This window comes from Leuciscus leuciscus, assembly GCF_965113295.1.
Source record: "Leuciscus leuciscus genome assembly, chromosome: 4".
Taxonomy (NCBI): Eukaryota; Metazoa; Chordata; class Actinopteri; order Cypriniformes; family Leuciscidae; genus Leuciscus; species Leuciscus leuciscus.
Genome location: NC_138728.1, coordinates 46,879,428 through 46,894,674, shown reverse-complemented (window position 1 = coordinate 46,894,674; position 15,247 = coordinate 46,879,428). Strand labels below are relative to the sequence as shown.

At 37.7% G+C, this 15,247-nt stretch overlaps 1 protein-coding gene across 1 annotated transcript; it reads left to right on the top strand.

Annotated features, from left to right (window-relative positions):
- Positions 1-723: 723 nt before the first annotated feature.
- LOC309496544 (uncharacterized protein) lies at positions 724-14,264 on the top strand. Its single transcript, XM_082166542.1, has 3 exons — positions 724-783; positions 3,728-3,884; positions 13,016-14,264. The coding sequence occupies exons 2-3, from the start codon at positions 3,800-3,802 to the stop codon at positions 14,188-14,190; spliced, it is 1,260 nt and encodes a 419-aa protein (XP_082022668.1). The 5' UTR covers positions 724-783; positions 3,728-3,799; the 3' UTR covers positions 14,191-14,264.
- Positions 14,265-15,247: the final 983 nt, after the last annotated feature.

The following is a 15,247-nucleotide window of genomic DNA, read 5'->3' as shown; positions in this document are numbered from 1 at the left end:
CATTCAGAGTATTCGTGAACATAGACAGCTTCTCATCCAAGACTTTATTAAAGCATTCCGTGACTTTGCGTGTAAGTTTGAGGGAGTGACCACACTCGCATGTACCTTTTGGACCTTTTTCAGTCAGAAAAGTACCTCCGTCCTTGCTAGACATGTTTTTGCTCCGAAATATAACCTCAAACCGATGTGAAAATAATTTTTTGTCTGGATATAATTCGAAAGATGTCGAAATATGCAGGAGCTAGGCCTCCGTGCACCCTCTCAGCTCCGTGACGTCATCAGTCAAACGCTAATTTTAATATAGATAATCCAGGGACACGTTAACCACATTTCATTATCATTTAGATTTAAATTAATTTAAGTTTTCAAATCAGACATTCACTATTTAATCCTTTACAGGCCCTTTTATTTAATGCAAATTAATCAAATAAAGTTGAAACATTTATTTTTATTTATTGACATTATATTCTGAGGAAAAACTAATATGGAATAAGATGGATATATTGTGATACTGAATCAGTTTTATTTAATATATTAAACCACACATTTAATTTTGATCTACATTTTTTTAAATGAGTTTGACATTTTTAAACATTCTTTACAATCTTTTTTTTTCTCTTGATTTTATCCACGATTGAGAATCACAAATGCTCTGACAGATGCCTTTATTTTTTATCTAATTTTAGTTCGTTTTTTTATGCGTGTGAACAGGACTTTTATTTTGGTGTGTTAGTATTGCGTCATAAGGCTGCGCTCCCGCATCTGTGATTCTGCTGAAGAGAGGTTTGTGTTTTTAATCATTTAAAGTGTTTAAACCAATACAACCCGGTCGTACAATTATATAGAGAACTTAGAAGTGAATTAATTATTTCTAAATGTAACATTGCAATGTATATAATAGTATTAATGGACATTGTTTTGCATGAGTAAAACACATGACTAACAGAAAAGCTGCGTCTCAGTTCGCTCCCCATATCGTCTATCAGTTTATCGTATAAATGAATTCAGTCACTAGCCAGGTTTCCATCCTTGTTACGACAAACATTTTTGCGCGTCAAAATGTTTATGTGCATAGTTGATGGAAATGCCATTTATGACATTGATGATATTTCTCTTGTATTCTTTTTCCATTTAACATTAGCACATACATTCTATATCGATACTTCAAATGTTAGCAGTAGTTTGAGAACATTTTTTGTCAAGAAAAGCTGCTTTACCGCAAATAATTGTGGTGTCACGACAGAATTAGCCTAACGTTACATGTGTTCGTGTTTTTGCTCCTGTTAAAGCTTCGTATCTCTGTAGTTTAAATGTGCATTAATAATCTATTATTGTTATATTATTAAATTGTATCTAAAATAATTTTCATACTGTTGGCATTTGTTAAAAACAAGATTATCCTAATTAATTATCCTAACATCTTAAAGATCATTTATGCTTACTTTTGAAAGTTTGGCTAGCGTTTTTTTTAGTTTTTTTTTTTTAGGCTAATGTACGAAAATTATTGAAATTAAATTGTATATTTTGTCAATAAATTCAATCAAAATAATAAAACATTATAAGACTACACTGAAAAAATTACAACTGCATTAAATGATGTTATGAGATTGTTTTAAATATATTGAATCACACATTTGTGTGCGTGTGTTGTGCCAAACTTCGACTCCCTGCTAAATTATTACCCCCCTCGTGGAAGTCAGTACACGATTGTCTAATCCTAACTCCACCCCTAATCCTAAACATATCAATACTAGGGGGGTAATAATAAAAAAAACTAGAGGGGTCAGAAGTCGGGAAACACCGGCACCTCTATATTTGAATCTGAAGTGTACCTCACTTTTTCATGCGCAAGGCCACTTCTCTCATGTTGCCGGTACTCTGAGCGTCCACAGAAACATAGAATCAGGCTGTTAATTAATTGTATACATCACGCGTTTGGAGCTTTAATAAGTTGTGCGAACTGAACGGATCATTTATCTGCACAATATGATTGTGACTGAAGCCCAATTGTTTAATTTTGTAAGAGTGGCGTGCGAATAACCATAAGGCGCGCTCCAAAAGTGTGATAATAAGTTGTGATGATAAATTATTGTGATAATAAGATTTGCACGAGCCATTCTTATGCGACGCTGATGATTAAACGTGTAACCCATTTAAATTCTATTGAGGATGTAGTAAAACTCTTCAAAGAAAGCCCAACATGATCTAAAACAATTCTCTTTACTAGAATTGATCACGTTCTATTGTATTTATTGTGTGTAAATTTTGACAAACTTGTATAATTTATAATAATCTGTTCGGGGAATATATTTTTTACTAAATAGTTATATTACAACTGTGGCATGTTGTAGCTATAGTTTTTAAATGTGTTGCTATTTTTCATAACAAATGCTATAGATAAAAAAGAAAGAAAAGTGAACATTGGCCTTCGCATGATAATGAGGAGCCATCGATGATCTTACTTGTAATTAAATCCTTATTGTAGCAAATGCTATAATTTGAACAATGACAAGATGTTAAAATCAAGAGTTTTAAAGTCTGGACCTTCTTGATTTATTGACTAAATAGGTTTTCCCCAATGTGTAAAATGTGTTCTGCTAATTCAGATATTCCAAGAGATGACAGGAAATGTACATGTTCAGCATGAGAGAATTTTAAGTACAGACAGTTTGGATTATTTGGATTAAAATCTGCAAAAAAAAAAAAAAACCACAAACAAACAAATAAATAAACTTCACGAGGGAGCATGCCCTGGGTCCCTGTTAAACAGTTCACACTTCAACTTTCATTTTTTATTGATGTTTTAATCAGGCTAGTTGTCCAGTCGGGCAAGTACATTTGGCAAGCGTTAATGTCGGCCGAGTCAAACCACCACTGGCTTGACTGCATGTTCAAGGCGTTAAAGATGGTTGGAATGTACAAGGACTGAACATTTCACTGTGCCGGTCTTTTTATAGACCGTAACGAGCTGCTCCACTTCACCGTCGTCGTCTGATATTCCATAACATTATATAAATGAGGCGATAATTTCAATCGTCTCATTTCTCTGTACAGTTTACAAATATTTGGAATGCATAAGAAACTATATAATTTGCGATACACAAAATAATGCTTAGCTCAAAGGCAGGGTTTTTTTTAGCAGTGCAACAAAACGTATGCAACAATTAGTTTTTTAGGGATGACGTCATCACACACCATTTTATCGGTAAACAGGTTGGAGACGGCAAATTTCTCAACGTTTTTTGCACATATTTACTTAATAATTGTGCATTAAAATTAATTGGGAACATGACTAGCTGAGATGTAACGATGGAGAAACAGCTTTTCAAACCTGTGTCATTTGAACCAAATACTTCGCAAAATGCTTCAGTGATTCGAATCGCAGCACGCTGACGACTCCTGATCAAACAGTGTGAATGCAGCGAGAACAACAAACATGAATAATGACAACTTTTACATTGATTTGTGTAATGTATTACATGTAATGTACAAAATTCAATAATATATAGAATAACTAAACAAACTGTTTGTATATTTTATGCTTTTAATTTGTAATGCTAGTTTTGAGTGTTTTTAGTTTAATCAGTTCATTTAAGTCCATTAACTTTCTCTCTGACTGACTCTCTTACCAGTGAACTGAACTACTGAACTAGACCTGATTGAGACACACACAGAGATTTAGTTGTCATTTATTTTTCTTCCTTTTATTTTTTCTCATCTAAAACAGGACAAAGTATCCAAACACACAGAAAAACTCCTGATGAAGCGACTGAGATCCATGTGACACACTATTATAAAGATGGCGTTTATTAAAGAGGAGAGTGAAGACGTGCAGATTGAAGAAACATTCAGAGTGAAACATGAAGAAACTGAGGAACAAACAGGTCAGTTTCATTCTCAAAGCAGAACTCAGTCATTTGATCCTTATTAAAAAGTCCAGCTCTACAGAAATGAATGATATTTTTGAAGAATCAATAAGAGCGAATTTACATTCTATTCCATAACATGTCAAATGAAATCTTATGCATCATAGAAATAGTCTTTCTATGGTCCTCACTTCCACTGAGTTTGATGAATTGACATGAAAATGTAAGGGTTAGTTCATCGAAAAATGAAAATTGTCATTTAATCTCCATCCAAAACCAAATGAAGAACCAGTTCACTGTGGTGAACAGTAAAGCATGTTCGCTTGACGTGCGAGAACCAATGGGGTTCAATCTTGTGTGTTACGCAACACGTTTAACATCGTAATATACATCTTATACATAATTCACCCGCTATATTGCTTAATATACCCGATTTTCCATATGCTAAAGGCCGCCGGCACGCTGACCTGATTGGTTACAACATATTTGTGATTTAGAGATATCAAACTTCTTTTTTTCACTGCAGTATTAAGGAGAAAATAAAGCAAACTTAAAATAGTTCAAACCCAGTTACTCTGGCAGCTTATGCTGGGAAACTAACAGGTCCAGGGCAGGCTAACTCTCAGGCTAAGCCTCAGTTGTTACACAGATCCTATTGACCAATAGGAACACAATGACTACGTTTACATGCAGCCAATATCCGGGTTATGGTCGGGTTAGGGTCACTATTTGGGTTTCTGAAACATTCGGAATAACGCGTTTACATGCGTGAGCAGAGAGAGTTACTCCTGTATACATGGAATTTACAATATCCCGATGTAAACGGCGACGCGCGGATAGCGTCTGGACGTACGGACTTCCTTAAGACGCAATATGCGTCATTTCCGATTCTTTTTCCTGTATCCAAAGACAACAACAGCAGCAGCACGCGGATAATGAATAGTTCGGGGCAGATAGCGATCGCCTTTGTTTGCGCTTTCCTCCTCGCTCCAAAAGTGTGGTGCTGTGCTGCGTCTCGCCATGTTCACCTCTACTTCTTGTTTACTTCCGGTATACTGCACGCGGGTTTCTGTATGCGCCGTCTCTCCTCAAAAGACCAAGATTCCTTGCGAATAGAACATGCGCAGAACACAAATCAATGTCCCTTTTGATGGGGATATGCCGATACGCGTTTACATGACCAAATATTCGGGTTAGAAAGGGGGTACCCCAGGTATAATATCCGGGTTTTTAAAAACCGGGATATGAGCATATCCGGGTTTTTGCCGGTTTTACATGGCCGTGCGCGACCGAGTTATTGCTAATATCCCGGTTTTGAACGGGTTATTGGCTGCATGTAAACGTAGTCATAGACTGACACTCTCTCCAGAAATGAATTCACAGTTCAGAAAATCAACTTACACTGACCAAAATTATAAACGCAACACTTTTTTTTTTTCGCCCCCATTTTTTATGAGCTGAACTCCAAGATCTAAGACTTTTTCTATGTACACAAAAGGCCTATTTCTCTCAAATCTGTCTAAATCTGTGTTAGTGAGCACTTCTCCTTTGCCGACGAGATAATCCATCCACCTCACGGGTGTGGCATATCAAGATGCTGATCATAGACAGCATGATTATTGCACAGGTGTGCCAGAGATTTATGAATTCACGAATCATAAATTATATATCAGCTAATAAATTAGTTTTTTTATTTCCTGTTCGTTTGATTGCACTATTTTATGCTGCGCAGTTTTACACGTTTAAAATAATCGTTCTAAAAGTACATTTGAACAAACCCACAGTATTTGCTAATGGCTAAATATTTTTGTGCAACATTTAATTTCACTGCCAGAGGCTTGGTCACCAGACTTGATAAAAAAACAAAGTGCAATATAATTGTATGTATATAATAAATAATTTATATTTGCTCATGTGAGAGCAGAGTATCTGTCAAGTCCGAGTTTGTCGCGAAGCTCTCTCCATCCTGAAAACACCACGCCGATATTGATCCTTGTTTTTATTTCTCTGTTTCTCCCAAAGCCTGCTTGCCTCTGTGGATCTACTTTTACGGGGGTTTTTTGTGGATTTTCTGTACTCTCCAATCAATAATCATGAACCATGATGACTGAACAACACAACAGTGGCGTGTGAGATACTATATGGCTGGGAGAAAAAATTCACTAACCTAATAGGCTACACTTGGGTATCGCAATTTTTTTTTAAACGATTTAAAAATAAAAATTTTTTATTACAGAATCGATATTGATTTAAATTATATTACTTTATTTTTGCCCATGCTTATAGATGATGTTGACAGAAGTCAGCCACTTTCGTTTCAACAGATGATGAAATGTGTCGTTATCTTTGAGTGTTGAGTGACGTAATATAAGTGGACGCGTGAAAGCGTCGTGAGACTGAATGCATTGAAAAGCACTCGCACGACGTGCAGCGCTACTCATATGCTGAGAGAGAGATAAGACAGTAGAGCTGCACGATTCATCTTTAAAAGACTGTGATTCAAACACCCACGCGATCTTCTTCCATTTCCTCCGTCTATTAAACCTTTGACAAACTCATATCGCAACATTCAAATCTGTGTTGGCGCTGCCGCTGACCCAGAGAGAGTGGTCATGAAACAGCAGTCTTTTCCTCATAGTATCATTATTTCTGTGATACAATAGTTCAAATTATCATAGAAGTACTGGGATAAAAGTTTAAAGTTCAAATATAAACACTGATGTCTATGATATCAGCTTTGGATAAAAACTTGGTGCTTAAAATAACGCATTTATCGAACAAAATTTTTTTTTTTAAATGGTGGCAACAAGTGACTGTTAAAAAATGAATTTGTTATTGAATAATTTATTAAAGAGAATGTAGTACTGTATGATGCTTCTAAAATAAGTCAGAAAAATGTGATGAATTGTTTTGTAAATATGACACTTATACAGACTGTACATGTATAAGATATGATTTAACTTTTCCCCATGGTCTAGTGTAAAAAGAAAAGAAAATCGCAATATCGAATCGCAATACACGGTTGATACACGGTTGTTATAGCGAATACAACCCCTTCAGGCTGATTCAAGACCTCTCCGCTTCGCGTCGGGTCCTGATCAGCCTGTCGGGGTTGTATTTGCTATAACAAACGCCTCGCTCTACATTATCCCTTACATATATACACATACATGCATACATACATAAATACATGCATACATAGATCCCTCATTAGCAGCTTACGTTAAGGGCCCATTGAAGCGGTCGCTAATGAATTCATCTATGTATTATTTCTACAAGCGGAAACCGAGGATAGTGCAGATATTATGTCATTGAAATGCGACAATGACAAGGGACGAGCCATTATTTAAAAGTGGTATTTCTCTGGATTTACAAATCCTTGGGAACTTTTGGGATACAACTAGTACACAACTGCATGAAATATATCACACTGCAAGTGGTTTTTGAAAATTTTATAACAAAAATCTGACATATTGTACCTTTTAAGAAGAGGATCTATGACCTCTGGAAGCATCTTTTTCAGTAGCTTAGCTGGTAAAGGGTCTAACATACATGTTGTCGATTTTGATGATTTAACGAGTTTAGACAATTGTTCCTCTCCTATAGCAATGAATGAATTGAAATTTTCCTCAGGGACACTACAATGCACTCTCTGATGCAATACTGTAGTACAGTGGTTCTCAAAGTGTGGCTCTCTCTAGTGGAACGCAGAGGTAACACTGAATTTCGATCTCACCGGTGTGAGTAGAACGTGATCAACTGCTAAATTCAACCTGCTTTTTTCCCCCAACTAACGTGATCATTATAAAGGCGATTCAATGCTATAGCTAACAAATTTGTGAATATTTTGAATAAAAAAATTAATAAAAGCAGATCATCAGTCATTGAGTGGTTGTGGTCGCGTGACAAGCAATGCCGCGTCACCATGGAAACAAAGTGATACGATCTATAACGGCCGCCTTGAAAAGCTTACGCTTGGGGAGCAGCTGCATTTTTTTAACTTAAGTGTGTAAAAAGGTTAAATATAAATGAATGTTAGGTGGATGATTAAATTATGAAAAGTTCAAAACTGCTATTGTGGCTTCAATCTGGCAAGAGAAATTTGGATTTATTTGGAGCGGAAGAGAGGGAGAGCCCAGGCCACAGTGTGTGGTATGTGGTAAAGTACTTAGTAATGAATGCATGAAACCATCGCATCTCAAACGGCATCTTGTAACTAAACACACGGTGCTTAAGGACAAACCAGTGGATTTTTTTTTCGCGAAAACGTGATGAACTGAAGCAGTCAAAATCCATCATTCAATCCTGTGGTACACCCATACTCAAAGCACATGAAGCTTCATATCGTGCCAGCCTCCGGATCGCCAAAGCTGGTAAGCCGCACACAATAGGGGAACAACTGTGTCTACCTTTAGCCAAAGAGACACATGACAGGCTATGACAGGCATCATGTGTAGAGAGAAAGCTGCCAAAGAGTTAAACTTGGTGCCGCTTTCAAATGACACTGTCACGGAGAATAAAAGACATGGCTGACGATGTTAAAAAGACACTGATTGAGCGCATTCAAAACAGTCAATATTTTGCCATCCAGCTTGACGAGACTACGGATGTCGCAGATTTGGCCAATTTATTGGTTTATGTGAGATATGAAAATGATGGTTCAGCTCAGGAGGACTTTATGTTCTGCCAGTCACTTGGGACCAGAACTACAGCAGAGCACATATTCCAGGTACTGGACGCGTTTATCCAAGAGAACGGACTGGACTGGAAAAAGTGGGTGGGAGTGTGTACTGATGGTGCGAGGGCTATGACAGGTCATCACAGTGGAGTATCAGCTCGCATCCGAGAGGTAGCACCTGAGATGCACTGGACTCACTGCAGCATCCATCGTGAGGCACTGGCAGTGAAGAAGAAGCTTGGTGACCTGAAGTCTGTGCTGGACTCTGCTGTGAAAACTGTGAACTTCATTAAGGCCAGACCGATAAATTCTCGTTTATTTTGTGTGCTCTGCGAGGAAATGGGCAGTGAGCATGTCCAACTCTTGCTTCATACTGAAGTACGGTGGCTTTCAAGAGGAAAGGTGCTTTCGAGGCTTTTTGAATTGCGCAAAGAGGTCCATATGTTCTTACAGGACATTTCCCCTTGTCAGAAATTTTCAAGGATACTGTGTGGCTCAGTCAGCTGGCATACTTGTCTGACATTTTTTCACGTTTAAACGAACTGAATTTGGGACTACAGGGACTCCCCATCAATGTTTTTGATGTGCATGACAAAATCAATGCACTGCTTAAGAAGTTGGCGTTATTTGAAATCAAAGTCAAGACAGGTGATGTTTCAGCTTTCCCTGCTTTGGAGAGTTTTCTGTCTGACAATGACCTGACGCTTGATGGTAGACTCAGGGAGAACATCACTGCACACCTCGTGTCACTCAGACAACAGTTCCTTGATTAATTCCCAGTGATGCCTGAAACTGAAGCTAGAAGCTGGATGAGAAACCCTTTCAGCATCTACACCTCTCAGATGGCTTCACAGGACTTAACTGTTGTTGAGCAGGAGAGTTTAATAGAGTTGTCTTGTGACGAAACATTGAAGGCAGCTTTCAGAAAGCAGACATGTCTGGACTTTTGGATAAAGCAGCACAGTGAATACCCTGTGCTTTCCGACAAGGCCGTACGTTTTCTCCTTCCTTTTGTGACTACCTATCTGTGCGAGAAAGGATTCTCTTCACTTGTTGTCATAAAAACAAAGTACAGAAGCAGGGTGGATGCTAAGCCAAACCTGAGACTGAAGCTGACCTCCATTGACCCAGACATCTCAGGACTGTGTTCACAGAGGCATGCGCACCCATCACATTAAGCTCATGTAAGTTTTAAACAACATGTACTTGTTTTAAGTACAATACATTTTCATTTAATCTGTTAGTACAGTTTTTATTTCACTTTTAAGTACAATACATTTTCATTTAATATGTAAGTACAGTTTTTATTTCACTTTTAGGTGAAATACATTTTAATTTAATCATTAAAAAAAATTACCTCTATGTAAGCAGCACACAGTGCAGTGTTGATGTTAAAACTGTGTTGTTACAATGTTTAAAGTGGCTGACAACAATAAATATTCTTATTATAAATAAAACTGACTGGTTTTTGAGTTGTGCATAACTGTAGCTGAATAGTTAGGCCTACTACGCTACTGTATTTTAATATTGGTCATTATGGTGGTACTTGGAGAGCCAAATATTTTCTGAGGTGGTACTTGGTGTAAAAAGTTTGAGAACCACTGCTGTAGTAGACTGTTGCATGGTTATAAATTTCTCTCTAATATTATCAATCTTGCAAGTAAAGAATTTCATAAAGTCATTACTGCTGTGCTGTTGCGAAACGTCTGAATCTTAAGCTTTATTTTAAATTTATTTAAGTTAATTTAGCCACTGTATCAAATACCTAGGGTTGTTTGTTTTCTTCTAAGAAAATCGGAAAATAACCAGACCTAGCAGTTTTTAAAGCCTCTCTGTATGCAATAATGCTTTCTTTCCACGAAATGCGAAGAACCTCTAGTTTTGTTTTATTCCAGCTGTGCTCGATCTGTCTGTGTTTTCACTGTTATACGGTAGGGGGCGCTATGATATCTTCTAAAAGAGTACTGAATCTCCTGATCAAAACACATGTGAAGATGCAGAAACAAACGATATCATATTTAATCATATACATCTGTAAAATAATGCGATCATCAACATTAAAGGCCCCCTGAAATCTAAATTTAAGTTTTTTTTATTTTAGTATGAAGTAGACTTGTAGTCAAGACCACCTAAACTGAGACCAAGACACTACCAAGACCAGAGGGTATCGAGACCAAGACAAGACCAAGACCAAGACCGACCAAGTCAAGACCAAGACCAAGTCGAGACCAAGACCGAGACCGGAGGGAAAAAAAACAGACTAGTGTTGAAGCTAAGCAATAACTTGTATGAATTCAAGAACAGCAGCATACTAGGGTTCAGCCGCAGATTACATTGAATACATATTAGACGGTATTACTTCAACTACACAGGCAGAACAATACAGAGACAGACCATGTCATGTGTGTGACTGTGAGCTCACTGTAAATGTTTTTGCAGACTGGGTGAGATCAACTATGTGTAGCAATTGCATGACGGCTGTTACTGCACTATTAGAGGATTGAGACTCTCTTAACTTTTGTGTACTGTTGAGGACTGACATGACTGGTACTGACTGGTTCATCTGATAAAACATCAAACACCTCCAACACCATCTTGCTCCTCCAACAACTGTCTAAAGAATGAGAAATATGTAACCAATTGAAATTATACTTAATGTGTAGATGAAATCGTAACATCAAATTAAAGATACACAATTACAAACTTGGATTAGGCCTAATGTTTAGTCAACACAACGGAGATATGCAGATGATATTTAAAAGACCATTTATTTAGTCTAACACCATCTTAAATACAATACTGTAATCAAACAACACACACACACACAGAGAGAGATATCAAAGACACAAATTAATCTAAGCAAATGCCTGCCGATTTCGGAGTCTCCAAATGAATCCATTCTGCAACTTTTAAATACATATTAAAATGTTTAAAAACGAAATTATAGGCTTAAGTGCAGGATCCGAAAGTTGGTCATTTTGTCGCTATGGTTACACACACACACACACACACACACGCCGTTGGCGGTGCGCTCAAAGTCATCTGTCAGTTGTGCAGTTACCCAAAATCTCCTGAATGAAGTTAAAACCCATCATGTCACTGATACGTGTTTTTTAAATCAAGTGATCAAAGTGCTCGTTGTCGCTGCGATCAGTGGCGCGGATAAAGTGTTTTCTGGTGTGGCTCGCGCACACGCCGCACTTTCACTCGGACGCGCGCTTCAATCCGTTCCGTTGAGGATAATAATGTTGCATTATCGAACGTTGTGTCGTCATGGATATTGTAGTATTGTATTGCTAAATCCCCCGACCACTATGTCGGTCTGAGACAGCGAGACCTAGACAAGACCGAGAGGTCTGAGACCAAGACAAGACCAAGACCAAAGACCGTCAAGGCCGTGACAAGACCGAGACCACGTAAAAGACCGGTCTCGAGACATACATCACTAGTATGAAGATGTTAACCTTAAGGTTATGAATGAGCTGGTGTGTTCCAAACCAATGACAAAATTCACATTTAGGAGATATAAGCATTCAAACTAACAGTACCTCACTTATGCTAAAATGGCTCACGGATTTTTATGACATCACCACTGACTCTTCTCATCACATCATCTGTCCAAGCAAATGCTCTCTAGAATGTAAAGCGTCCCGTTCCCTATGTAATAAATACTATCTGGCCAAAGCAAAGGTTCTGTTCTTTCTTTTGACACATTGCATGTTCAGAAATTCATACAACAAAATATTCTGGGGAACATGAACATTTTGTGAAAACGATCAAAAAGGCTGTCAATTAATTTTTTTAAACGCTGGTGGGGAAAGAGCTAAGTACTCATGATTTTGAGCCATTCAAAGCTTTGTGTAATAAGCAGAATTTTCCAATTAATACATTGTAACGGTACATGCCTTGAGATCAAGCATCTTATGTTCAGAGGGTTTTGGTCCAATAATTAATTCTTCTGTTTTAGCAGAATTTAATTGAAGAAAATGACTAGTTATCCCTTCTTTTGTGTCATTTATACACTCTGCTATCTTGGAGAATTAAGAAGTTTTGTCGGGTTGTGAGGAAATGCAAAACTGAGTATCACTGGCATAACAAATAATAATAATATCTCTCAAGGGAAGCAGGGAGAAAAGCAGAGGACCTAATACTGAGCCCTGTGGTACTCCATAATTGTATTTTATAATATTTTAGACATAAATGGCATATTTGAAATGGGTCTATAATTATCTTCTCCTGGGCAAGGTTGGTTTTGTTTTTTAATAACTGACATAACTGACTGAACATTTTTAGTTTAGAGTTAACAATATTGTGAAGAGGTTTTGAGATTGCATGTAACACCTATCGTAGTAGCTTAGTGCATATAGTAGCCAATATACATGTTGTTGCTTTGATACTGTTGATTTTGATGTGTGTTGCTTTGTACCATTAAACTGGGCTTAATTTATATTTGTCTCTTTTTTTGCCTTAGACCTGATGGCACTGAAAGAGGAGAGTCAAGAACTGAATGAAACAGAAGAGAAGGACCAGTGTGACAAACAGAATGATCTTATTACTGAAAAAAAATCATTTAGTTGCTCACAGACTGAAAATACTTTATGGAAAAGAGCAAATGGAAGTTATTTGACCTGCCAACAGTGTGGAAAAAGTTTCACTAGAAAAGGACATCTTAAAGTCCACATGAGAATTCACACTGGAGAGAAGCCTCACACCTGCCAACAGTGTGGAATAAGTTTCACTCAAGAAGTAATCCTTAACAGGCACGTTAGAATTCACACTGGAGAGAAACCTTTTACCTGCAAACTGTGTGGAAATAGTTTCAGTAGGGAAGGAAGCCTCAAAAGCCACATGAGAATTCACACTGGAGAGAAGCCTTACATATGCCCTCAGTGTGGGAAATGTTTCACTCAAAAAGGACACCTTGAAAGCCACATGAGAAGTCACACCGGAGAGAAGCCTTTTACCTGCAAACTGTGTGGAAATAGTTTTATTCAGAAAGGAAGCCTCAAAAGCCATATGAGAATTCATACGGGAGAGAAGCCGTTCACCTGCAAACTGTGTGAAAATAGTTTTAATCGAAAAGCAAGCCTTAAAAGCCACATGAGAATTCACACTGGAGAGCAGCCTTTCACATGCCCTCAATGTGGAAAGAGTTTTACACATAAACCAACTTTTAATAACCACATGAGAATTCATACCGGAGAGAAGCCTTTCTCCTGCAAACTGTGTGGAAAGGGTTTCATTCGAAAAGCAAGCCTTAAAAACCATGTGAGGACTCATACTGGAGAGCAGCCTTTCACATGCCCTCAATGTGGGAGAGGTTTTACATATAAAACAACCTTTAATGCCCACATGAGAATTCATACCGGAGAGCAGCCTTACACCTGCCCCAAATGTGGAAGAAGTTTTAGACAAAAACCAACCTTTAATGCCCACATGAGAATTCATACTGGAGAACAGCCTTACACATGCCCTAAATGTGGAAGGAGTTTTAGACAAAAAACTACTTTAAATACCCACATGAGAGTTCACACTGGAGAGAAGCCGTTCACTTGCCAACAGTGTGGAAAGAGTTTTACTGAAAACGGAAACCTTAAAAAACACATGAGAATTCACACTGGAGAGAAGCCGTTCACATGTGATTAGTGTGGAAAGAGTTTTGCATGTAAAGTAAACCTTGATTCACATTTTTGATCAGTGTAATAAAACATTAAACCCCATTTTTGTTAATTTTGTGGGAAGTGTTTAAATTGGCACTAGAAAATTTAAGCTACACTCATCGCGCAACTGAAGTTATAGGGATTGTAGTTGATCCATGATTCGTGCGGCCCAGCTTGATCCCCGGATTGGAACGCATTGTGATTCTTGCATTAATTGCAAAGTTTAACCATCATAGAGTGACTTTATCATTTGCATGTACTTTGAAGTCTTGTCAGTTTTAAGCATCAACCGCAAGAAGACTGGAACTCACACGCTGTTTTCTGTCCGGACACAGCACGTGAACACCGAATTCAGTTCTCTTTCTCTTCCTTTTGAGATTGAACGGACACTTGCACGCAAAATTAAGTCAAAATGCCCGTCACTGCGAGTGTCCTTGTAAACAGTTGGTCATGTGTTGTAAACAACTGAGAAAGAAAACGGATGCGTATCATTATATTAGATCCGTGCATTCGTCTTAAAGAGACAACAGCCTAATATCTGCAGCTGTTTGTCACCAATGTTAATCAAACATCAAAAGAGAAAATTACTTTTCTAGCTTTTAACAAAGATACATTTTCTTAATTTATTATTTAATTTATACAGTAAAGTTATTTTATATATTTTTTTCTGTTTTTCCAATATCGTGCAGCCCTACAAGACGGGTCCATTGGATATATGAATTGTCACCTGTAATGAAACCAATTATTTTCACCGTATGGAAGTGGGTCCCACCTTCAGAATGTATGAAATATTGGGTATGAAAAGTTGTCTCTCTTGTTGCCCTGAAGAAGGCTCCATGCCGCTACGCGTGGGCTTTTTAAAGTTGTCCAGTTAGGACATGTCATTTTTGTAATAAAGACATTTTAATTAAGGAGTGCCTTGGTTATCAGAGAATTCTTTCTCTACACTGCCTCTTAGATGTTCTACCTTGGACCGAAGAGCACCCAAATCAAACTCAAAAGGAATTGAGCACGCCATTCATCTTGAATCTCTTGGAGTAATG

Coding starts and splice junctions, on each gene's coding strand:
- LOC309496544 (XM_082166542.1), top strand. CDS start 3,800: ATGGCGTTTATTAAAGAGGAGAGTGAAGACGTGCAGATTGAAGAAACA. Junction 3,885..13,015: donor AGAAACTGAGGAACAAACAG/GTCAGTTTCATT, acceptor TTTTTGCCTTAG/ACCTGATGGCACTGAAAGAG.